The following is a 24,452-nucleotide window of genomic DNA, read 5'->3' as shown; positions in this document are numbered from 1 at the left end:
AGTACAGTTTGCCTTCATGTCATCATGAGGCTGTTGGAGGAATTACTGGAAAAACATGAGAATTAGAAGTGATAGGATTGTATTTCACCTTTTGGATTCCATGTTGTTAGATTAAGTACTGAAACTGTTTTCTTATCAACTGTGATAATTTTTTTGTCTTTGATCCCACTTCATTCTGAAATCCTTTTTCTCTAAAGGAGACGAAGTGTTCTTGATGACATGTGACTTCTCACATACAAGGTTTCATCAGAGAACTGGAACTGAAGGTGAAAAAGGTAGCTGACAAAGAAACTTTCAATAGAGGAGATGCAGAAAGAATAGCTGCCTAGATAGGCTCTAAAAATCATGTGAACTTTAAGCCACTCAAGAGCTTAATTTAGTGGGAGACTGGCCTGAGAGGCTTAATATAGACAGCTCAGATATCATGTGGAAACTCTAATATAGACATGTATTGATATAAGAGACCTTGAGCTTATTTTTATTTGTTCCTGATCAGATAATTTGTTTGCTTCCCTCCCTTAACCCCATTCTTTATTTTCAGGAAATGCAGTAAAATGGTGGCTGTTACTGCACAACTGCACCTGACTTTACCAGGGAGAGTGAAGGAAAAGTGGCCTTTTGATACTGGCACTTGTTTTGATTTGCTCAGCTTTCAGTGCAGTCTTCAGTAAACTTTTTTGGTGCTCCTCCTGATAACTTTGACTGGGAATAAGTGAAATAAGTAGTGACTCTGGTCAGGATGTCCTTCTGCTTGCTGAGAAGCATTAGTGACTTCTGAAAGATGCAAGGTCACTGGATTTTCCTTTCTCTCTCTCTCTCTTTCTCTCTCTCTCTCTCTCTCTCTCTCTTTCTCTTTGTGTCTTAGCACTAGTTTATTTGTATGTCTTCCAATATTGTAGCTTCAAGTTATAGCTATTACATTAACAGTACACTGATTTTTCACTCTGTTCAGAAAACTCCTTGTTTCTTGCCTGGTCATTAACAAAACATCAGTAGGAAGGTCGCAGTGTAACTGATGTGACTTGCCCTGTGATGGAAGTGTCATGGGAAAAACAAATGGATGAGTGGATTCCCTCTGTGTTTACAGTAGCCATGGAAAGTTGTACTTTGTTGAAATGTCTGTCAGGCTTAGGAAAAAAGCTACCCACACTCTTAAATCTTTACTTAAAAAAAACCACAACCACCCCAGGATTTCAAGTATCACTTCAACTCTTACCAGAAATTTATTTGGAATAAAATCATATTGTTGGTTTGGAAGGTTTGGGGATTTTAACTGTACAAGAAAAAAATGTATTGGGTGTAGGTGGTGTTGATATTATTCTGAGTCTTCCTAAAATTATAGTCCTTAATGCAATCACCATTTATGGCGTGTAATTGTACTTACAGATCTGTAATTTCATAACTGGCAAATTTAGTTTAGGAAGTAATGTTATGAAAGCAAGAGTGTTGTCCTCCATGTGAACAGGTGAAATACCTCAGCATCCTGACAAAACCAGAGTAAGAAGGACACCTTCATGTTCAAAAACTTCCTTAAACTGATGGTAAATATTCCACTACTTAAGTTCTCAGTGAACAGAGAACTGCTTTGAACCATGTAGATTAAGGGGAGGAATAAGAGTCAGACCAAGACTTTTAGTGGTTGGTTGTAGAGTTTTTGCTGTCACAACACAAGAACCGTGTTGTTAATCCTTTTTAAATAAGTCACAGTATTCTTCTGTGGTAGCACTGAGTGGTAGAAGTTGCAGAAGTTTGTGATCTTCACAGGGAGGACAGTTTTGTGTATGAAGTTTCTAAGTCGTTTTTCTGTGTCTTTCTGAGAGACAGCAAGTTGCTTTTGAATTATAAAATCACAAATACAGAGTTTGTAACTGACTGGGTAGTTTTGGTGTTCAAGCACTCTTTCTACTTCATAAAGTGCCATTAAAATTATTCTCCCTTCTCAAGACTTGATGGAAACATGCTTTGCATGCCTTTTGGTGACCAACTGGCCTTTGATTCTGTAGCTCAGGGCTTTGGGTAAATAAAGGATTTCATGTGCATTTTTCTGTAGTGATCACAGCATGCAGTGAAGCAGAAAAACCCACAATGCAGGTATCTATACAGATGTGACCTGGGCAAGTCTGAAACCTGTCTGCTTTAATTCCCTGTCTGCTTTATTACTGTTTTATAGCAGGAAAAAAAAAAAAACTTTGAATGTGGAGAGCCTTCCACTTGCTTACAGAATGTTACATGTGCTATTACATGTTCATTCTGAAGACTTCCACAGAAACAATCATGGAAGACTGCTGAATTGCAAAGCAGTATACATTTAAGTGTGTTAAGTTCAAATTATCAATATGATTCTAACACATTTAGATTTTACAGTAAGTATTGCTCATAATTGAAAAACCTCAGCTTTCTGCTATTGCTAGTAAAATACCTGTCACCTGGGGAAAAGAAAAGTGTTCTGTCTGTGGTGATCATGGATGGGCATACAGTAAAGGCTTCCCTACTTCAGCAATCATTCTTTAGTAGTCTGCCTTTTCAGTCTCTCTTTTAATCAGACTGAGCTGTGGAGCTGTTACTAAGCTTGCAGAAATGTTTTCCGCTGATAATGTGCATGTCTTGTAGTTGAGAAGTTATTTTTAGCAGTCTGGTGAGACTCTTAGAGTCACTGAGGGACAGAGCCCTGGTGGAGATCTGGAAAAGGGAGCTGCTTGCCAGTGGACTGGAATGGGAGAAGGGAAAATGGTACCTTTCATTCCCAATTATCTTTTTCTGGTTTTGACTACGTTGTTCTTTCCTGGTAACTTGCAAAGAAAAGGCACATTTCCCAGGTTTGTGTTTGGCTGAGGCAAAATTGGTAGAATTGCATGAGTGGAAACTTCCATTTTCACTGTGATGATTTTCAAGGGCTGCCTGGATCTCAACAGACACCTTCTAACTAGAGTGAATCTGAGAGGTGCTGCTCTTCACTCTGCCATAGTGGAAAGGCTCTGACCTGAGACAGTTTGTATGAAGTCAGAGTTGTATTAATCTGTTCACTGCATTTGTTAATGTACTGGACTTTTCCTGACTGTGTACTTAGAACCCAAGAAAAGTTAATCCAGACAACAGTGCCACTGGAAAAGCAAATTGTTTTAAGTCATGGAACCTTTAATTTGACCATAATACTCAGCTACAAGCAGCTTTTTAATGTTTAAAATTTAGTAAAAGAGAGGCTGAGAGGCTCAATTTGACCTATTTTATTCATAAAACTATTATGTAAAAAGATTGCTGAGGAAGAAAAATAGCAGAAAGCACAAGAAGGTCTACCAGTTTACATGCTTATGTGCTGAAAGCTGCTGTTTTTTCCAGATGGCAGAATAGCTAGTGGGACTCACCTAAGTAAATTGCTGTGCTTTTCCTCCCTCCCAGTTTTTTCTTACTTTTAATGTGTATTTTGTTTTAGTGCCATAATCAAAGGTCACTCCCAGTCTTTCAGTCTCCACATGCATGGCTGAGTGAATGCGTTTTTCTTTCATGTTTATCTTTGTAAAGAAAATCTGTGGGTGGAGAATTTACCATGGGATTCAGAGTGCTTTGGGACTTCTCTAAATGACATACCTGGGAATGCTGCCACATAGCAGACACGTTTCAGTGATGTGTATTTCACTGCTGTAGGACACCAAAGATGAAGTAAGGTAGGCTGTGACAATTGCTACTGAAAGTGTTCATAAAGTAAGACCTTTAAGTAAGGCCTGCTGAAGAGAATCCCTCTTATTACTATTTTGGGGTAGGTTTTATATGTTCCACCATACTATTTCTTTATACTGGAGTAGTGTCATTTATCTGATATGAGACTACTTCACCCTTTCTTACTGGAAAATAACTTTGAAAGACAGATATTTGTCTGTGTTCCCCCAGACTAGTCAGGATGAGTTCATGCTGAATGTCATCTCTCTTTGTTTTGACTGGTAGGCATTGGTCTTGCTTACAGTATTGTGTGTTGGCCAGCTTCTGTGCTATATGTGCAGTTCTGTGTCTTTTTTGGGGCTTCATCCAGTGGTGCACTATAGTGTCTATATTGTCTGTATAGGATGTCTGTGGAAAAGTTTTGGTTATGACAACTTCAGTTTTGTTGACTTGGATATTTTCTGTCCACTGTCAGGTAGGTAGAACATGTCATGTACTCTGGATAATTTGCAGACTTGTTTAACTGAAGTTGTTTTATTTTTACAGCTGTTTGTAATTTGTCTGAAGAGCACAGGCCATAATGGTTAAAACCTCGTGCCTGTGGTGGTGTCCCTTGTCTTGTAGCAAAAGGAATTGATGATAAATGCAAACTGTACTATGGTAGCTAAACATGAAATATTTGGTTTTAAAGACTTTTTGGCACGTGTGTCTCTGCTGAGGCTGATGATTGTGCTGAATAATATAAAAATGATGTGGTTAGTGTCCTCTCTAGTTGCCTTTAACTTTGTGCTGTGAATGTTCAGCAACACTGTGCAGCTGTATTACCTGCACGCATGTTTGGACCAAGAGTAGAGCATTCTCAAATTCCCTTCCTGCTTTCATTTGTAGGAATATATACTGCCCCTGTGCACTAATGCACATTCTACATTATTTTGACCTGATTTGTAAATAGATGTATAAATTCAAAGAACTGAGCACAATAGATTGATATCTCTTCGGTGACATAGTTGTGACGCATGACTGCAAAATCAAGCTTCTTATTGAATAAGAATAAACTTGTACAAGGGGAAAGAGGAAGAAACTGTCAGAACTGAGAAACCTGCACCCAAACACCCTCCAGTAAGTCACAAATGCACTGCAGCAGCAAGAAAATAGTAGTCTTTGTTCTAGCTGTGTGTTTGAGGTTTGTGTGGTTTCTTAATTGCACTATAAATTGATATCTCTGTATATGGCCCTTTGAAAATTAACAGCTTTGTTCTTCAGTGCATTCAGGAATGAACACAACATAAAGATTGAGTAAGAATGGAAGTCTGTGAAATGGCACTATAATGGAAAAGTTTTTTGAGAACTTGAGAATAAAAAAACACCACCAAAAACCCCAAAGTGTACTGCCGGTTCTTAAGTGATCTGTTATCTGTGTCTGAACTTGTTTTACTTTGTTCTTTCCTACCTCACTGTAGATTTAGCATGAATTATCAGAAATCAGTGGGAGCTGTAAAATACCCTTCTATTCCATATCAGCATGACTGTATGAACACTAATTTAGCAGTAGGATTCTGTGGGAGACCATATTGGATGTATGCTGTGGTGTTTGCTTGGAGTTTCACGGTCTGTTCTGGCAGAACCGGTCTCTTCTCTGACCCATCTGGCATACTGTGCAAGTGATCTTAGCCTAGAAAGTTGTGGATCCAAGTCAAGCTGCTGACCTTTCCTCCTGCTTATTAATAAACCTTCCTGTTTCTGCTGCAGTCAGTGCATGGAGTGAGGCTGGGGAAGAGCATTTCAGCAGGGTCTGGCCGTGCCGAGAAGGTGGCAGCGTGCCTTTCTCGGGTTGCACAGAGACACTTGGGGCTGGGGCTGTGCTGGCAGCTGCTCCGGGTGTCGGTGCCTGGGGAGTCTGCACGGAGCAGCAGCTTTGAGGAAAGGGCACAAGTGGTGGAACTGCAAACCTACCACGGAAATCTGTTAAAAGAGAGAGGGGTCAAGGAAGGTTCTGGCGCAACTCGTTGCTGCCAACACATTCACCCCAGAGGGGCTGTGCTAGACTGACTGCTCCTTGAAAGCTGGCTGCCTTTCTAAACTGCAGGACAGTGGCTTATTTTGGCCTTGACCTGTCAGTTGCTGCTGTTGGTGATGATGGAAGTTTACAAGGGTATTACTGCTAGGCTTGAGTCATGAGAAACTTGTCTGTGCTTCCTGTTTTGGCCATGGAGATTCCAACCTAATGATGAATATCAATAGGGTGTTTTTATTCAATAATGTAAATTAGGTATGTACATTCTATTTATTCCTCCTGTTCTGTTTCCATGGTGAGGGACAGGTGTGTGAAAACTGAGTCATGGGACCTTACAGAGACATTAAAATGCAGAAAAGAGAAATGTAATACTGTAAAGAGAGGGTTTTAAAGAGATGGCAGAATGTTTCACTGGGAAGAACAGAAAATGGTTCGTGGTGGAAATTGAGGGTCTTGCTGAGCCCTGTGTTTGGTGCAGGTGGATAAACAGTGCATTCGTGAAAACCACATCTGGATCCAGAACAGCAAGGAATGTAATGGTGGTCTAGTGTAGCCATATCTCTACTATGCACTAGAAATAGCTACAATATTTAATTCCATGTATCCTGGTAGAGGAAATATCACAATTTTCACTTTAGAATACAATCTTGTGTTTTGCTTGAACTGCTGCAAGTGAAATATCTGGACTGCTATGTTCTTCTGACCAAAGGCCTGACCGAGATTTTATTAAACAAAAGCTGAACCTTATTTGCATGGGGCAAGTGATAGCTCAGAGATCTTTGTCATTATTTGGCATACTTTTTAATGTTACTTCAGCATTTCTTACTGAAAATTTTGTTTGAGCCCAAACCCCCAGGCAGATACACTATAATATTTCACCTTGCTTATGCTTAAAGCATGACTAAATTTAAATCAAAAGTTTTTCTACATGAACTGTAAAACAGGTTAAGTAGAATGAGTTCATTTCAGGGAAGTCAATGCCTGCACAGAATATAAAAGTATTTTTCTAAAATTTCTCTCTTTTAATTATGGGATATGCATTCCTTTCTACACAAATTCATTTTTTCCTTCTGCCACATTAAGTTTCAAGGAATTGCTCTCCAGACCTTCTTCAATAGCAAGAAAAGCTTCATATTCTCTCTTGACAGTAAAAGAGATATGATAAAGCTTTGAGTTCTGCTGTAAGAACGTACTGGACAGAGAACTGAAAATTAATGAAGGCTTAAATAATGAAATTGAGGGTATGCTGTCTCCAAGCACTTTTTAATGTTACTGGTTTCAGTTGTCAAATCTTGGCTTCTTTTTAACTTTTTTAGCTCAAATAAGAGTTTATATATCAAACGAGCAACATACACAGGGAATTTAAGAGCAGGTGGAGAGATCTGTTCCTTTCAGGAAATCATGTGTTTATATTAAGCATTGTACTTGTAGGCCTTGCTTTCCATTCTACCTGATGCTCTTGAAATCTGATTCTTCCACAACTCTCTTGACAGAAACTGATTTCTTCATGCACAAACAAAAAAAATGAGTCTTTCAAGTAGACAGACTATTACTTTGACTTTGGTGATACTTTCCTATGATCTCAAAATGTATCATCATCTTCAAATATAACCATGGATACTTAAAACCCATGTTCCAGTCTTATTACAGTTATTTTGAAAAAAATGGGTATTGGGAATGATAACTTCCCTTGTGCTAGAGTATGTATGAGTCAGGGGAAATGAATTCTGATTGTGGTTCTGAGGCTGATAGGACCACTGCTCTGCCAAGTTAGGTCATGAAAAAACATTTTGAAGGAAGACATTTCTAGGCATCATAATACTTGTTTTGAGAGAGGCTTTATTTTAAACTGCAGACTGGCGACATTAGTGACTTTTAAAATATTTTTCAACTGAATAAAGAAGTGCTTCAAATGCTGAGCTTTCCAACCTTGTAAAGCTAACATGTTGTTCTCTCCACTTTTACATTTAGCATGTCTCTGTATTAGTTTACTGAATTGGTTCAATTTCTTTTATTGCCCAAGCAAGGGTTGCTTTTGATGCTGTAGTGAAAAGTTCTACTTTCAGAGAAATTTCAGTCTTGACACAAAGAATAAAGTCCTTAGCATATAAGAAAAAGATTTGTCTAATAACTGTTTTCCTCATGGAAAGCTGCCTGGGTTGCTCGCCTGAAGCTGTTGGTAGACTCCGAATTCTTTCTGGCTGGGTGCTAAGATACAAATAAGTCACAAGGCATGCTGATAAGTGGGGAACTGAGTTGGCTTCAGTTGTCTAGTCCACTTACAGTAGTTTTCAGTCTCAACAGAGAATTCCAGTTGAGCCGGAGCTGTCAGGGAGGAGTTGGGTCCAGTGCTTTCTTACTGCCTGTGCCATGAATCTGCTAAGTGAGGTTCAGTGTCCAGGACTGTCTGTTGTGTGTTTTGGAGAACATGTGCATGCACACAGGAATTTATCTAAGGACAGCTTCAGAAAGTGCCTTGTCTAATGGTTATCACAACTATTTTCCAAAGTCAGTTTCCAAATGGTCTGGAACCATTTGATCCATCTGCACTGAGTGAATCTAAATTTCTGTTTTTGTGGTTCTTTGGGGAAAGCCACAATGCAGGATTTCAGCTTCAGTCTGTATCTAAGTAAGACAGTCTGCAAATGAAGGAAAAACTGAGCTTGTATTGTATTTCATTTGTATTTATACCTCCTAGCTTAAGCTCTTCTGTAGTTCTCCCCTGTAAAAAGACTTTTTTCTCTTTTGATTTGTTTGGAGTTAGTTGGTGTTTTTGTGTGTGTGTAAAGACTGTATCACAGCTTTGCCCTTACCATCTTCATGTTAATGCCCTTGAATTCTAAAAAACTGTTTTAAAATCTTTGCTTGTGTGACTTTGACTTTAATGGCACTAAGCCATGGATAATTGGCTCAGTTTCCTAAAATTCCACAGCCTGTTGTTAGGATAAACATTTCTAGGTTCCCAAGAACACAGACACATGTATATGGTAATACACTGATTATACAGAGCAACTTTTAAACAACAAAATCTTATTTTCCTATTTTATTCTTGGTGTTTTCGCACAAGCATCAGAAGCAGAAAAACGATGTGACGGAAGTTCATTTAATATTTTTAAACTACTACATTTCAGATATTTAAACTACAATGTAGCCTTTTGAGAAAGGCTGTGAAATGGGTTTTTTTTTGCTGTAGCCATTAGCCCCAAGAGGAGCTGGAGGGAAGCAGTCCTGCATGGAATGGTGTGTGCTGAGATGCACCCTCATTAGTCAGGGACACATGTCTCAGTTGCTGGGAAGGCCATGTGACCAAGGCTTTGGTACAAGGCCCTGGCTTGTTGGTTGTTCAGGAACTTGTGGTCTTGTTGTGTCACTCCCCAACAATGGTACCTAAAGGGGCTTGTAAGGTTCAGATACCACCAAGTGTTGGAGTTGTGGCTTTCTCTGGGCTGAAGAGGGCTGTGATCTGCATTCCCCCCAGCCCAGAGCTTTAAGGAGGGGCTATATTTATAGAGCTTGAGACAGAGCTGTGTTCAGCTCACTCGTGTGCTCTCAAACACAACAGTGTATGGTTGAAAGCATTGCTCCCATACACACCTAATCAGAGATGGCAAAAGAAAATGGATGTGAGGCCCAGGGATATTAACAGCCAGTTAAGAAATTGTGGGATAGGCTCTGAGGAACTCTGTGCACGTTCAGGATTGTAAGGCAACCTTGAAGAATGGTGGAGGCTCTCACTGGATTGTGCCAGTTGCTCGAGCACGTGGGGAGATTTGTTGCCAGGGAGTGAGGCAGGGCCAGTGATGCTAGTGAGCCAAAGCAGATCGACTTAGCATCTTACTCAGAGCGGGAATTGGTGGTCTGACTGTCCTTGGAGGTAAGGTTCCCAGTAGTTGTCTCTGAAATTTCTTATAGCAGCAACAGGATATTTAAATGTCTCAATTTCTGGGAAGAAAAAAAAAAAAAAAAGGATGTTCCTACTCAGCAGGTGGGGGTTTGATTGGTTTGTTGGTCTTATTTTTTAATAATTCTTTAATACAATTATTCAACTCCAAAGCAATCAACTCAATCTGAAAATAAATGGATAAGAACACAGGAGTTACAGTGTGTGGGTTTTGAGTTTTTTGAGTTTTGTGCTTGTTTTGCTGGGCTTTTTTTAGGACAGTTTGCAAAGAATTTCATTCCTCTTATCCCTGCTCTCACTGACTGTGTGCAATAAGAAGCAGTGAAGAAAAGCAGCAGTCTTGTGTTATATGAGATTTTGTGCAAATATTTTCAGAAGGTCAGCTATTGAAATTTGGAATAATGGCACTTTTTTCTAATCCTGTAAATCAGTATTTTTTTAAATTTAAAGTGTACCAACTCCATGTAGACTCTTAGAAGTCATTGCAGAGGGTGAGAAATGAGAAATTCCTCCTGTAACAGGAGAAGAACAATAGTAATGCAAAACAAGATTAAAATTCCCCCCTCTCCCCCAGGTTTTAAACCATGATAAATATTTGATTTAAGCCAGTCTATTCTTTGTTTGGAGTTACTTGACTAAAACTCTTGGCCCCGACTTGCTGGCAATTAGTTGTATTGTGTTTTTGATTAAACAGTAGTGTAGTGGTGGTGGGAAACCAACATACTAGCATGGTCTTTTGGCTGTCTTCCCCTGCTCTTTAGTGTTGCCCTGAGGAGGAGAGTATGGCTGGGCTGGCTCATCAGGGATTTAGCTTGGAATGGGAACAGATTTTAATTTGAATATCTTTACCTACTGCCTGCTGTCTTAGGCCCAGTCATTTTTCAGTAAGTTCTTGGGGGATTTTGTTTTGTTTCCCCTGTACAAGTAGCTAGTTCATGTTTGTGTAGTGCATTTGTGACTCCCTGCTCTGCTTCTGGGCAAGTGCTCCCACTGCTCCTTCCTGCAGATGGGAAGTGAGCTCAGCATTCAGGAGCAGGGACAATGGTGTTACCTCTGCAGTTCAGTTTGTGGTGATCAAACAGCTCCCCCCAAGTATTTTGGCTACAGCAGAAAAGCTGTAGCCAAAATACTTATTTTAAAACCTTTGAGGTTTGTGGAAAAGTAAAGTGAGGAGTTCCATTCTCTCGTGGTGCATAAATAAAGAGAACTTTTCATATTTTTGTTATCACTGTTCCCACTGTTCCCACCCATATTATTTGAGGACCTGAGGTTTGCTGTTGATGTAGTAATTTTCCTCATACCTGAACTCTGACAAATCTTTGATATTTGCCTTTTTGTAGTGGTACAAGGAGATATGCTGGTACAGATGGTGTTTATGTACCAAAATGGATGGTCTTGTATTCTAATTTGTGTGTTCACTGTTTTTGAGGCTGGAGTCCATACTAAATATAACAGCAGCCTAATCCAAAATGATTAGGTGGGTTTTTTTTGTTTTGTTTTGCTTTTTTTTAAGTCATAAGATCTTATTATCTTCAGCAAGTATTGGTCCATGCCTTTTCCACCCGTTTTGTTCCCGAGTGAGCACCTTGCACACACATGAGTGTGAAAAGAAAATATATGTTTGGGGTGTTTATGCTTTGCATTACCGTACCTCTGAGCTTTGTTTTCTTTCTTCCTGAATTCCTTGCCTGCACCTGCAGTTCTCATACACTGTGCCTTAGTGGTGGGGGTGGTTGAACAGCTTTCCCTTTCCAAGGCAGGTACATGGCTGAAGATCTCCCTGCCAGGAGCACGAGGTGTTGCAGGAAAGGGAATGCACCATTTACATTTTTGCAGTTTTGTTTGTTCACTGAGAGAGGAATATGGTGGGGAGAGCATGGGTTTTGGCCTATATTTAATAAAAGAAGAGAGGGCTGTAAAAAGCTCCCGGTGCAATGTGAGCCTTACAGAAGGAAGAGCTATTCATAGATCCCTGCAATATTTGCCTGAAGGAACTTGAGAGCAGAGTGGGGCAGTGTTACATAAAGCTGGGTGAGAGCACACTTGTGCCCTCACAGCTGTGAAGGTCAAAGCCAGGGCTTGTCTTACAGTAGGCTTCCACTCTCCTTTGCCCTGAGGGGAGAAGAGACTGATGGGCTTCTTCTGAAGGCCAAATCCTAGTGGTGAGAAACTTTGGTTTGTGGAGAGCAGTGGTGTGGTTTTCTTTTAAGAGGCTTATTATTTGTGATGTTTTCATTTCCTTGTTTTTTGAGAAAACATGACTGACTTGATTGATGACTTAACTGTCAAATAAAGCTAAACAAGGTCACAGCAGCAGCTCTGGGTACCTTGAGATTGAGATTTCAAGCTGTACGTGGTTATATTATGGTTTAAGCAGCTTTTTGGTTATTGTTGCTGCTATTCTGTCTTTTATTCTCATGTGGTGACTTTTTTATTCTAAATGAAATTACCATGCCACTGGCAGTTAACCAGGTATTGTTCTGGTTTTGGATGCCTTCATCAGCTTAGTACTGGTTCATTAAGAGGCTTTATAAAAGTGATTTTAGAAACCCTTCAGATCTTCTGCTTGAGAACATTTTTTTATAGTTTCACAGGCAGAAAAGCCTTTCTTCAGGAAGCATATACCTTGAGAAGATCCTTCATAGCATGTGGCATTAACACTGGGTGTTGACACTTTGCTGAAAGATTGCATTTGGCTAGGTTAAAGCATTCCTAACTCCACCATGAAGAAGAAAAAAATCCAAAACTAACAAAAAGTCTGGAATATGATCTGAATGCACCATAAAGCTAGGAAACTTTAGCAAGTTTGATTAAAAGGACCTTGACTGCCTTTAAAACTTTGGATAAGGGTGTAGTCTGGACTTGTCCAAGATATTTGTCCCTTTAGTTGTTACTGTAAAATTATTGGAACTCTCGTAGCATAAGAAATGCAGAATTATGTCGACTGTTTGAAAGTAAATAAGGTGCTTCTCACATTCTATCACTCATCTATGATGCCTAGACTCTTTATGTCCCTTGAGTTAGGGGCTTTAACTAAGCAGTCAACATTCTGCAAGTTCAAAAGGCAGCTTCTGTGCAGAAGCTAACAGTTTATAAACCATTAGCAGAAGCTAATGGTTTATAAGAGGGTATATACTACAGCACATAATTAAAACAGCTCAGTAAATTATTTGGGACCATATTCAGCCTTTAGCTAAAAGTTAAACAGTGAATGTTTATGGTGTGTGTGTGTGTAAAAGCCAAACCTTCTGCAAATGGTTATTTCTTCAAGGTCTTTCATGTATTTAAATGGAAAAAGGCATTTTGACTGGCTTTTGAACCCACCCACTTAGCGAAGAAATTTTTTTTAAATTAAAAAAGACAGATTTACAGATTCAAAATGTGTGTTATGAAAGAAATAAGAATTTGGATACTTAAAGCACTTCTAAGTTGCTTCAGTCGATTATTTTCACAAACAAGGGTAGGTGAGCATATTGTTCTTTTTATATATGAGACAGACATACAAAGACATACATAGCTTTGATTTGCTTCAGTGTCTACATGGAGCATTTTGCATCTGAAGAATTTTTTTTTTTGGGGGGGGATAGATAAGAACCTTGAGGATTCTATTTAAACAGCTTAGTAAAACTTACCAGATTTAGTTTAAAACAGAGGTGCTTAGTAGATTTATAACATGATGCACAAAACAAGGAAGGATATTTCTGGTGGAACTCTTTCAAGTACATAAAAGGGAGGAATTTCCACATTCTAAAACCCTCTGATGTGTTTAAGCATAGTACTTAGTAAATGAGAATTAGTGAATTAGTAAATGAGAGTACAGGATCAGGGCTCTGAAGCTCCAGGTGGATGTGATGAGTAGAAAGCTCTCTCAATCCCTTGATATCTTGTGGTTCTGTCTAAATTAGCAAATACTTTGGTCAGTAGGGGTGGGTAACTAGATCAAAACCCTGAAGCTTCATAAATCTTCATTACTGATTTGAAGGGTTTACTTTAGATTAGATTTAGCCTGTCACCTTGGGCTGAATGTCCCCTCTTGCCCATGCAGTTTGAAGCTTCTTGAAGGATAAAATTTAATAGGTACATGCCAGATGACTTGTCAGTGATGCAGCTCATGGGGCTACCTGAATTTTCATGTCCCTGTGAGACTGCAAGTAGCATGGAAGTGCATCTTGCAGCAGAGTTTTCAGATTCTTACTCAAAAGGGAATTGATTGTATATATGTACCAGAGCTGTTATGCAAAACCAGCCAGCTCACAGTAAATGGTTTTGCTTCTTCTCTAAACCAAACAGCATAGTTGAATTACATATGAGAGTATGCATAGCAAAAGGATGACCTGGAAGATTTTAGTCAGATGTTCTGGAAAGATATTTTTTCCCTCAGTTAAGGAAGTATTTCTTTAAATTGGCAGACATTCAGTGTGTCCCAGTTGCCATTTTAGACTATTGAATAAAAGCAGTTTTGAATCACAAAATCTGAGCTGGATAATTAAAAATGGTTAAACCTTAATAATCACCAAAGGGTGCAGTATGTGGCTCTGGGGTAGCACATTAGGAATTCCAGATGTTTTGTGACTACAGTAAATTGCTGTTAGTACAACCCACGATGGTGGTTAGAATAATGTTGCAAAGTTATGGATAACTTACTCGGCTTTGCTGGGCTCTAGGTAACCACATGGCTGAATATCTCTGTATCTTTTTTCTCCTTTTGATGGAGAAAGAAGGATTACTTAAAGTCATTTGAGTAGTCATAGATTCAGAGCTAAGTTGTGTTTAGTGCTGAATGCAGAAAAGCTTCATCTCAAATGGCAGCAAAGTGGTTAGTTTTATTTTCTTGTATATGAAATTTGTAATGTATGAAACTCAACCCTTTGACCACAAAATAAACCCCAAAGAAAAAATGAACAAATTTCTTTTCATGTCCAGAACCCAGAAATGGCTGACTGTTGTGGGGATTTTTTTTTTTTCCCACTGCCTCAAAACCATCAAATTTTGGCTGTTTTCTAATGTAAATGTGTCTGTTCGCTTTGAACTGCTTTGCTTAGACAACTGGCAAAGCTGGATTTTATTTTTTTTTTAGTATGTGGAACACAGTGCTGACTAATCACAGCTCAGTTCCTGACTTGCCTTTTGTAATCTGGGCTGCCACAGGTACACTACAGTCTGTACCCAGTGTACTTCTTCATCAAGTCTTGGTTGCATTGCAGTCATCGTCCAGTCCATTGTGTGGATGTACTACAGGATTGCAGAGTTGTTGGCTGTATGTAGAATTTAAGATCTTAACATAGTAATCATGCCAGTACTCTGTTTTAGGCATTCATTGGGTTAGACCAAAATCTGGGCATTCTTCAGAGGTGGTGTGCAGGGAGAAAGTCTTTGTGCTTGTTGATCATTCTAACAAGGTGCAAGGTTGGAATGATTGCTTTTCAACAAACAACTGACATATTAGGTTTTTTCAGAGTAGAACCTTTGTTAAAAAAACATAGATGATAACTTCAGGGAATTTTACTCTTTCAGTTTTACACTGAAGGATTTTGTTCAAACATTCCAAATTAAATATTTCTTTAGTTCCACATCTGTCTATTGGCCTCAAACTTTCATTGTATTTAGACTGGGAGAAATGGCACAATACAGCCAATGGTCCAATACAGCTTTTATCATACTGAGGCAAAAGCTGAATTATGTCATATTAGGTAAGAGATGAGTTACTTAAATCCTACATCCATGCAGCTGTTGACATACACAGCAGAAAGAATGAAATGTGTTGATTTTTCATTAAGAAAAGTTATAATCTGATTTACAAACTCTTCACTTGTTTGGATGTCAGATTAGGTACAAAACTACAATAATTATTTCTATCCTCATTTGTATCTCAGAAGGAGTGAATACCAAGGAGTTCAATAACAATTTGTACCATCATGTTTACAAATATTGTATGTGCAGGTGACACTGACTAAAGAATAATATTAATATTGTGTATTTTCTGGGAACACTAACTACCATGTCCATTTCTCTTTATGGCTGTTTTGACAATCTGGTAAATAGTGTTCAGTTGCAGTTTGTTTTTATTTTCTGCAATAGGAAGACTTCTATAGAAGTTTAAAGGACAAGTGTGCACTGCCTGGATTAGGTGGCGATATTTGCCTTGCAAGAGATGCCATGCAAACAGTGCCTCTGTATGTTTCAGTATGGAAACTGAGGATATTTAATAAGTCTGAAAGGAAGCAGACACACACATTTATTCTGGCTTTCTTTCCTCCATGATACAAGGTTTTAAGATAAAGGCAAATTCTCTTCCCTAAACCTGAGCTTGACTTTCTCATGTAGATGCTCCATGTGTTTCTGCAGTAGACCAGGCAGACTGACTGTTGTGAATTTTGGGAGGTTTAGCTTTTGTTCCTCCTTTGTACTTTCAAGCTTATTTTCCTCTAGTTCCCATAAGTGCCAACAGTGAAACAGTTTGTGTAAAGGAAGAGCATTGATGACTTTTGTTTCTGGATATGTATCTCTATTTACTCTTAACAGAGCCAAGTGTTGGGATGGAGCTTACAGGAGGGGGAGAACTGGTTCCATGGTACCTCAGTGGAGTGAATGTTAAGAGGTGAAACTCATTCAACACAAACTTCTAATGCAAATTGGAATATTATGTTCTGGCCAAAAGTATTTTTTGGTGAGGATTGTGTGGGAGAGAGTCAGAAGTGGTGGTCAGGTATGTCAGATGTTGGATGTCATTTGTTCAGAAAAGTTACAAGATCTTAAATTCCCAGAACTCACATGAAGGCTGCAGACAAATCATACCTTGGTTATCAGTGTTATTTCATTCAGGAGTGCTGTTTTCTTACTGGCTTCCTGAGGTTGCTGAGGCAGGGCCTGGGGAGAGGAGGGCAAGAAAAGCTGAAAAGTGCTGTTGGAGCTTTTAGTTATTTAATCTAGTCAAGGCCTTGTTCACAACAACAGACTTATCTAACAGTTTCCCAAAACAAATGTAATTCACAGATGTGTGGCAGCAGCTAGGACAAAATTGAGCCTATCTAATTCAGTCTGTGCATTTCCAGTACTTTTTCTTGTTTATAGCTTAAGCTGTTTCTATCTTCATTGCAGAAGGGAAAAATAAGGTTAGCATTTTGATTCCAACTTCATTTGAGCTTCTAATTTTTAATATCAGTAATCTCCCCCTAGTTATTTCTAAGGAGCCACTTGAAAGGGGACCATTTAAAAAGTAATCAGTACAAGTAACCCCATTGTTCTTTTCAGTATGTACTGTGATAGTGCAGGAATAATGGATGCTCTGCAGGGGAACCATAACACTTTCTGTTAAAGCACTCAAGTGAAACTTTCTCTTCCTGCAGCTGCCACAATACAGTATCATTTTTATTGGGGTATGGAACAAATTATCATTTGATTTAGTGTGTTCCCTCAGCTGTTACGGTCCTTACAAAATGCAGTTTTTGAGTCTGAGTGTGAGAAGTATTTCCAGGGTAAATTATACCATGCAGGAATATAAATGTATGTAATTGAGGAAAACTTAATGAAATGTTATTTTGTGTGTAAGGGTGTTTTTTCCAAGAGTTAATATTGCCCATCTGTTTACCATTTACGGTGTTCTGATTTCAGTACAAGTGTATCCTTGTTTAGACCCTCTGAAAGGGGGAGAGAATTTTGGTTTTTTGTTCTTACACCCATGCTGAAGGTGAAAAACAGGTAGAGAAAAATGGTGCTGGTGCAGTGTTCCAGCTTTGTTGCAAGACTTTTTACTCCCAGGTCTAAACATCTGATCTTTGTCTTGACAGGTTAAAGACTGATATTTGAGTCTTGCAGTGAGTTTCTAGAAATACTGTCATGTTTTGTTGGAGCAGTAATGTTATTGGCTAGGAATGCCAGAAAACAAGTTGCCGAAATACTGAGTGTAACTTTAACAGTAAAGTAAATTATTTGGACATGTTCCAGAGATTAGAGAGAGCCTTTTTCACACAGAAATCTCAAGACAAGTGTTGTTCTGGTTCTCAGTGAAGCACTGATCATAGCATGTTGCTGCACTTGCATATGGACTTACATCACATCTGGTCTTGCAAATCAGTGCATTTGTGTTTTCTTGCTGTCTGTCTTCCTGTTTTTCCCATGTTGTCTGGGTGTTCCTGTGTGGCTTGTTCAGCAGCTGCTTATGTGTTGTAGCTATTATATATATAAAGTCTTTCAAGTCTTTTCTCAAGACTGTTTTTCTGCAATCCCATGATAATATTTTCCTTTCCTAGCAGTAGGGAGCATTTGGATCTTTCCTTAGACTGCTCATAACCGAAAGCAGTACTACACCATCAGTTTTTGCACTGCCTTCAGCTCCTTAAACAAAATATTTGCTTAAGTTCTGGGAGATGTTCTCTGGCCAATTCCATCTTGCTGGGGACATCAGTATCCAGCATGGAGGAACTTCATTACCAGTTTGAGGCTGAGGCACTGGGGAGCAGCAGCATGGTCAGTCCTTTAACCCAGGGCACCTTGAATTTTGTTTCCTGTGTTCTCTGTAAAGGGGACTAGAGGTGCCAGATGCCAGTCTGTCAGTGAGGGGCTGGGTGTAGAGTGGAGAGGAAAGTCTAGTGCAGTCAGAGTATGAACTTCTAATAATTGCTGTTTTGTTTGCTATCAGTTGATTTCAAATTATGGTGTTATTAAAGTTCCAGGTGTTATTAAATCAACCAGGGATGTGCAACCTGTCTGTATTACCTGGCTCATACAGATGCTGGGTTACACAAAACTTTGACCTGACTGACGTGAGAGAAAGTTGGTGAATGAGCCAAGGTGAATGGACTGTGCTTACTGCAAGTTGGGATTGGCAAAAATATGGATGTTTAATCAGCTGTTAGTAAAAAACGCAGTACAAGGACTGACACTTTGCTACTGTGCAAGGTGCAGAGTGCACACCACTGGGCAAAGTGCAGAGAGGGGCAGCTGCTCTGTGAAGTGTGTAGGGGTTTCAGTAAATGCTGAATTTCTCAGGTTAAACTAATGTTTAAAGAAAAGAAAACCATCTGTCCTGGTATACACTGTTTGGAATGGCTTGAATTGACCATTTGTTCCTTTTGTGTTCCGCAGACTTCTTGAAGCCAACTCTAGCGAAGACGGGGAGTTCCTTCTGTGCCAGCCAGCCCCGGCCTCCAGTGCTGGTCCCCCTGATGGCACATTGTACGAGCCTGTGAAACCTGCCAAGCTGGACGCCACAGCTTTGCACGACTGCACTTTGGCCGCCGCCGTGCCTCCCTCGGAGCTGTCGAGCCATGCAGTCCTAGCCCGCGACACAGGCATTCACGAGGAGCACTATGTAAGCGAAGGCGTGGAAGATGATGTGCCAGACTGCAGAGAGTACAGAGATGCCTGCACCATTACTGGTAAGCAGTCCAATCCTTTACCTTGGTGAGCATCTGGTGGTGTAGAGTTAAGCTTCTGTTCTTAAGCTCTTGGTGGGGTATCTGCTTCATGGATGGTGTTGTCGCTGTTCTGCACATTTTTTCTTCTTTAAGTGATTTCCCTGGCACCAGGATTTTCAATGAGAGCACTTTGTAATGTTTAAGGTCCTTGTAAATAGGTCAGACCAATGACAGCTGTGAAACTAGGTCTGCAACACAATTTTTTGTATTTGTGTACTAAGGAAATTGAACCATTTGAAAGTTTGTTTGGAAAACAACAAAAGTCAGGGATGAGGAGAAGGGAACACTGCACCTTAAAGGTTATTGAATGCTTATCCTAATGAGTAGCATAATTTAGAATTCTGTCTTCATATGAGAATTGCTTTCTCATATGAAGAATGTGAGAAAGAGGGATGGGAGAAATAGGATGTAACATTTTTACTGTACATATTTTTGCTTTTCAAACCCATTTCGTTTTTTTCATATTCATTCTGGAACAGTAAAAGTTAATGCATGTGGAATAGCTTCTTCTGCATGCTTTTATGAAAGGCTGAATACCCTGTTATAAATTCATACACATAAATGGAATATGTGTTGAAGTATGGTATTTTAAACAGAATTGGATTCTTAGTGCTGTGGTCAGCTGACCCATTTTTTGTGTTTGAATAATCACTGTAACTCAGTTTAGTCATGGTTATGGCCATGAAATGACAGGCAGCTTTCATTCCAAGTCCGTGGTTTGTTGGCTGAGCTCTGAGGCTTCTCTTAGCCTAATGTGACCTTGTGAGTTCTAAGTCCTTTTTGGAATGTTTGAGGAGTCAGCTGAGTTTTTGGAAGGGAGAAATGAGAAAAACAGCAATAAGACTAAGGCCATTCTAATTGGCAGCCAGCTACTTTTATCCTGAGTTACTGTCAGCCCTTTCTAGAACTGTCTTTAAATCAGAGAACTAGCTAATGGTGACTGTCAGCAGCTGCTTTAGTAGCATGCCTTAGCTTAGATCAGCCCAACAGCTGTGTAGTTACTAAGGGCTGATATTCTGAAAAAAAAAAAAAAAGATGGGCAGAGGTGCTCTCAAGTCCACCCTGATTTCTGTGGGAAGGCAAGCAGCAGGATTAACCCTGGAGTCACTTTGTCAGGTATGCATCTACATACAATAAATATTTTGTTTAAATAAACAAACTTACTTGCCATCCTTCCTCCCCTGTTTTCATGGATTTAGAGCTCCTTAACTGGTTAGTTCAAAAATGGTGATCCTTTTGACTTCCATGCAGTTAGGCAGACTAAAAACTGCTCATCACATAAATGCATTCTGGGTAATGTTTTCCAGGCCCCTTGTAGAAGGATCTTGCAATCTATTCTGCTGGCTGTGGCCTATCTCCCCTTCAGCCCCTCTCCTTCCTGCCCTGTTAACAGGAATTTAACTTTGTTTTTCTGTCTCTGACAACAAGCCAGGACAACCAACTTCTTTCATGAATCAAGATGCCTTCTTGATTATGGTTTCTTGAAAGGCAAGACAAACTCACTTTTTAACATTTAAAAAGTTTTCATTAAATGGAGGCCAGCACATGTTCTTGCTAATTCACATTCCTTCAAGCCTGGTGAAGTTTCTGAATCTCTTTCTTCTTGCTTAGCTGTCAGCCAAGTGTTGTTTACAGATTGGCTCTAAATTGCTTTTTAAAATGGATTTGCTATTCTGGGGTGTCAGATTTCTACTGTTTGTGACCTGAGAACAACATGATGTGACTTTCAGTAGAAATAGCAGTGGTTTTGTTGATTGTTTGGTTATTTGGGGGCTTTTTATGGTGTTTATGGATTTTTGAGTTTCAGCTTCTTGCTCTGCATTTTGAAGGTTTCAGAGGGCATAGGCTGGAAGTAAGGAATTGGTCTCATATTTTCTCTGTAAAATCTTTGTCAGTTTTGTGTGCAGGTATGCAGTGTGTATACCCTTGAAACAATCTGAAAGATAAATACTTGACTGAATTGTCAGGATTTTCAGAGACTTTAACATTAAGACTTTGTTTAGTTCTGATTGACAAGTTATCACTATTTACAGTTTTAAATTGTTTAGTGGGAAAAAAAATTCTTATATCAAGTCTGCATATACTTTTTCTTCTGATACCAAGCCTTGACTAATCCTAGAGCTCAAATTCAGCAATCAGGGTAATCTATATTTTTTTTAAAGTCCTAAATTACACTTACAGCCTATTGTACAAATTATCTGCTAAAATTCTTGCAAATAAAGGTGTGGGCACATTTAAGAAAAGAATGGGAAACTAAGGCACAGTGTGGTGTGGTGATGCTTTCTGGAATGCAGCAAGCTAATGGTAATTGGAGTAATCTCTGATATAACTAATAGTGAATTGTATGATGTGTACATTTTGCTATTTAACTTTTCCAGACCGTTGATGCTCAAAGAATTTTTAATGCTGCTTCCTTTTCTTTTTGTTATTGTTTTTGTTTCCCGTTGTGTTTGCTGGGAGTAGAGAGGTACTTTGGCATTCTCTGTCAGCAGCACCATCTTTTCTGCCTGGGACCCAAGAGCAAAGTCAATGTAGCTGAGAGCATTGCACGTTCTGATTGTGCTAAGTGTGTATTCTTGGATATGGGATTGGCTTAAGCATTTCTTGTCTCCAAACCATCTCAGAATTGGGCTTGAACAGATTTCTGTGGGAGTGCAACTAGAGGTATTTTAGTCAACTGGTCTGGATAGAATTCCTTGCTGTGCTTTTGTGTCAGAGAGGAGATGAGCCTTACTTTTTAGTTAGGTCACTCCTCTCTATTTGTCTTACTGTGTGTCCTAAAAGCAATTCTGTTGGCATACAGAGGCAGTAAGCACTGTAGGGCTGGGTCCAGGTGGCAAAAGCAGTGTGGTGAAACATTTCCTTGAGCCAGTGTCTGAGAGAGGAACAGCACCCTAAAAGCACCTTTCCCACTGAATTTTATACTAAAGCACCATCCAAAGCTCATAGGTGCTGCAAGTGAAGCTTTATGCAGGTAAATGCTTTTGAATCTGTGCTGACTTCAGCACAGAAGGGCAGATGAAATAGGATAGTTAATCCTTGAAAAAAAATGTTTGTGAATGTTTTAGTGTTATTATGAAAAATAATAATGCCTGCTTTGTGTATAGTGGAGCACATACTCTTTAAACACCAAACCTGAAAATTTACTCAGTAGAGGTTGTAATAGATTTTTTGTTTTGTAATATTTCATTCTAGGTTTTGTTAGCAAGATTTAGCAGAAAAGTTCAGTGTAGTCTGACTTCAAGTTTTCTATTGATAGTGGGGCTCCTGCAGGTAAATGGGCAGGAGACTCAAGCCCTGAGGTTGGTGGACAGTGGGGCAGCACTGTATGGAAATGGCATAGTGCTTAGTGCTGCTTCATGTGGGAGGCACCTATCATGTCCTAGTTGGGTTTTTTTTCCTTTTAACTTTTTCTTGCTGGTCTCATCTTCTGAAAGTGTAGAGATAGGAATACGGATGTAGCACCATCTAGTGTTCTTTTTGCTAGAAAGGGCGTGGAAATGCTTTTCAAGGTCTGTCTTTTCTGCAATTGCAGTGCAGATCTGAATACTTTCAGTCAGATGTTGATGAAAACAGCAACTGGAGTTGGGGGCTTTCTTCTCTAACACCACCACCACAAGCACCACCACCCCCATCCCATTTTTGTAGAGCAGGAAGGGCTGTAATCTTGACGTGAAAAAGCAGAGTATCTCTGAATTGGTCAGTAGTCCCAGTTTTATGAATTACAAAAGCCTCTTAGTCTGATTGCCTTTTTCTTATCTGTTACCTGCTGTCTGACAAATCCTGTCCCTCTGGAAATGGGGAGTACAGTGGGGATGGAAGTCAAATATCACTGGATATTACTCTTGTGATAGCTGTCTGACTGCCAGAATATTTTTGTGAGGCTTTTTGATTTTTTAATTTTTTTTTTTCTCTTAAAATATGCTTAACATAGAATCCTTAGACATCTTCAGTAAGTTAACTTTGTCTGGTTTTGCATGTCTGAATACTCACAATTTGCATTGATTTTGGTATGGTGTACTTTGTAATTCAAGAGCTAACTGCTTAATATGCCATGTAGGTTTCCTTCATCCTTCTCTGAAAAGGGAGAGAATGAATGGACTGTAATTTAAATTGCCCAGCTCCTTCATTAGTTTGCATAATTCATTTGTTCATTGTACTAATTACTCTTACTAAACACATGCAGGAATGTGTTTTCTGGCTGTTCAGGACAATTTCCTGAGGACTGTTGAATTATTGGGAAATGCTCTGTGGTAATAACCTGTTCTGTGTCTTACTTTGTTTGCAATTAACACAAGTAGGTTTTGTTTTTTTTTTTTTAATTTCTAAAAAAGTTTCATTACTGGAGGGGTCAAACAAAATGTCTTTTATTTCTCATCAGGAAGGTGTCAGTGAGAAGAGTTGGTATTGTTTGACCTTCCTTGTGGGTTGTGTAACTTGCATGTTACTGCAGTGACTGCAGTGGAAGGAGTCATAACACCCAGAGAAACCAACTTTCTCTTGCTGCCAAGTCTCATTCACAGAATCTCCTAGCAATGTTTGGGCGCAGAAAGTTTCTCTGGGTTTTCATCCTGTCTCTATCCTTATTCAGACTTTAAATATGTTCCCATATGAAAGAGATTCTATTCTCTTACACCAAATTACCATCTTCATGGCAACATCAGCCCATTTTGATAACTGACTGATCCTACAGATAACTGGTCTTGTTCAGACCATTTCTTTATGTGAATCATAAAGAATCAAAATAAATCACTTTATTTTAAAATATATACTTAGGGCCCACAGAATTTCCATTCCATTCCATTGTATGTGTGTCTCCCCCCAAGACAGGTGTTATTGTGTTGAAAGGCTGAATTTCTATTCCTTCTGTTTCAAGCATGATAAAGCATCATTACTCTAAATTAACTCCATAGGGATTTAGGTATTACAGGTTGTTGTGAGATTGCTTTACTGTTGTTATGCAGGTGATGGGGAGAATGCTGTACCTGTTCTAGGTATGTGAGTTACCACCAGGCACAATGTGCTTGCTATTCTGAGAGTGTTCAACAGGGTGCTCTGGTTGATTTTGGTACCTGTTACAGGCCTGCTGTTTGACTTCTAAGCTTTAAACTAAGCAAAAAAGTGTTGATAAAATATTAACAGTTTTGAATTGCTTCCCGTTATTTGAATCTCTCTGAGTTCTGTTGGGGTTACCTTTCTCTTTTACTGTTGTGGTTACATTTCTCTTTTAGTGGAGCATAACTTGTTCTAGAATTTGCTTTTTTTTTCTGCTCCTGGTTTTGGGTGGGACTTCCACATTTTTCTCAGTTTTATCAATATGAGAGATGTTAAATGCTACTTGATGGAGCTGGAACTCAAGCAAAGAGCATAAGGAAGGCTCTGCTCTGTTGGACCAGCTGGCTCAGGACTGTATTTCTGACTTCAGAAACTGCAGGTACTGGTATGGAGATCACATACTCAGCCACTC

General features: G+C 39.3%; 2 protein-coding genes across 3 annotated transcripts in view; one reads left to right on the top strand and one right to left on the bottom strand.

Annotated features, from left to right (window-relative positions):
• LOC141728866 (uncharacterized) overlaps positions 1 to 18,837 on the bottom strand; it is a 46,793-nt gene extending 27,956 nt beyond the window's left edge. The window contains exon 1 of the mRNA XM_074540063.1: positions 18,654 to 18,837. Coding sequence (XP_074396164.1) covers positions 18,654 to 18,837 — 184 coding nt within the window. The remainder of the gene's footprint in view (positions 1 to 18,653) is intronic.
• TRAK1 (trafficking kinesin protein 1) overlaps positions 18,812 to 24,452 on the top strand; it is an 81,538-nt gene continuing 75,897 nt past the window's right edge. For both annotated transcript variants that reach the window (XM_026792679.2, XM_026792678.2), the window contains exon 1: positions 18,812 to 18,946. The gene's annotated coding sequence lies outside the window, so the exon portion shown is untranslated. The remainder of the gene's footprint in view (positions 18,947 to 24,452) is intronic.

Source organism: Zonotrichia albicollis, chromosome 1 (assembly GCF_047830755.1).
Source record: "Zonotrichia albicollis isolate bZonAlb1 chromosome 1, bZonAlb1.hap1, whole genome shotgun sequence".
In the NCBI taxonomy this organism is placed as follows: domain Eukaryota; kingdom Metazoa; phylum Chordata; class Aves; order Passeriformes; family Passerellidae; genus Zonotrichia; species Zonotrichia albicollis.
This window is presented reverse-complemented; position numbering and strand designations above follow the sequence as displayed.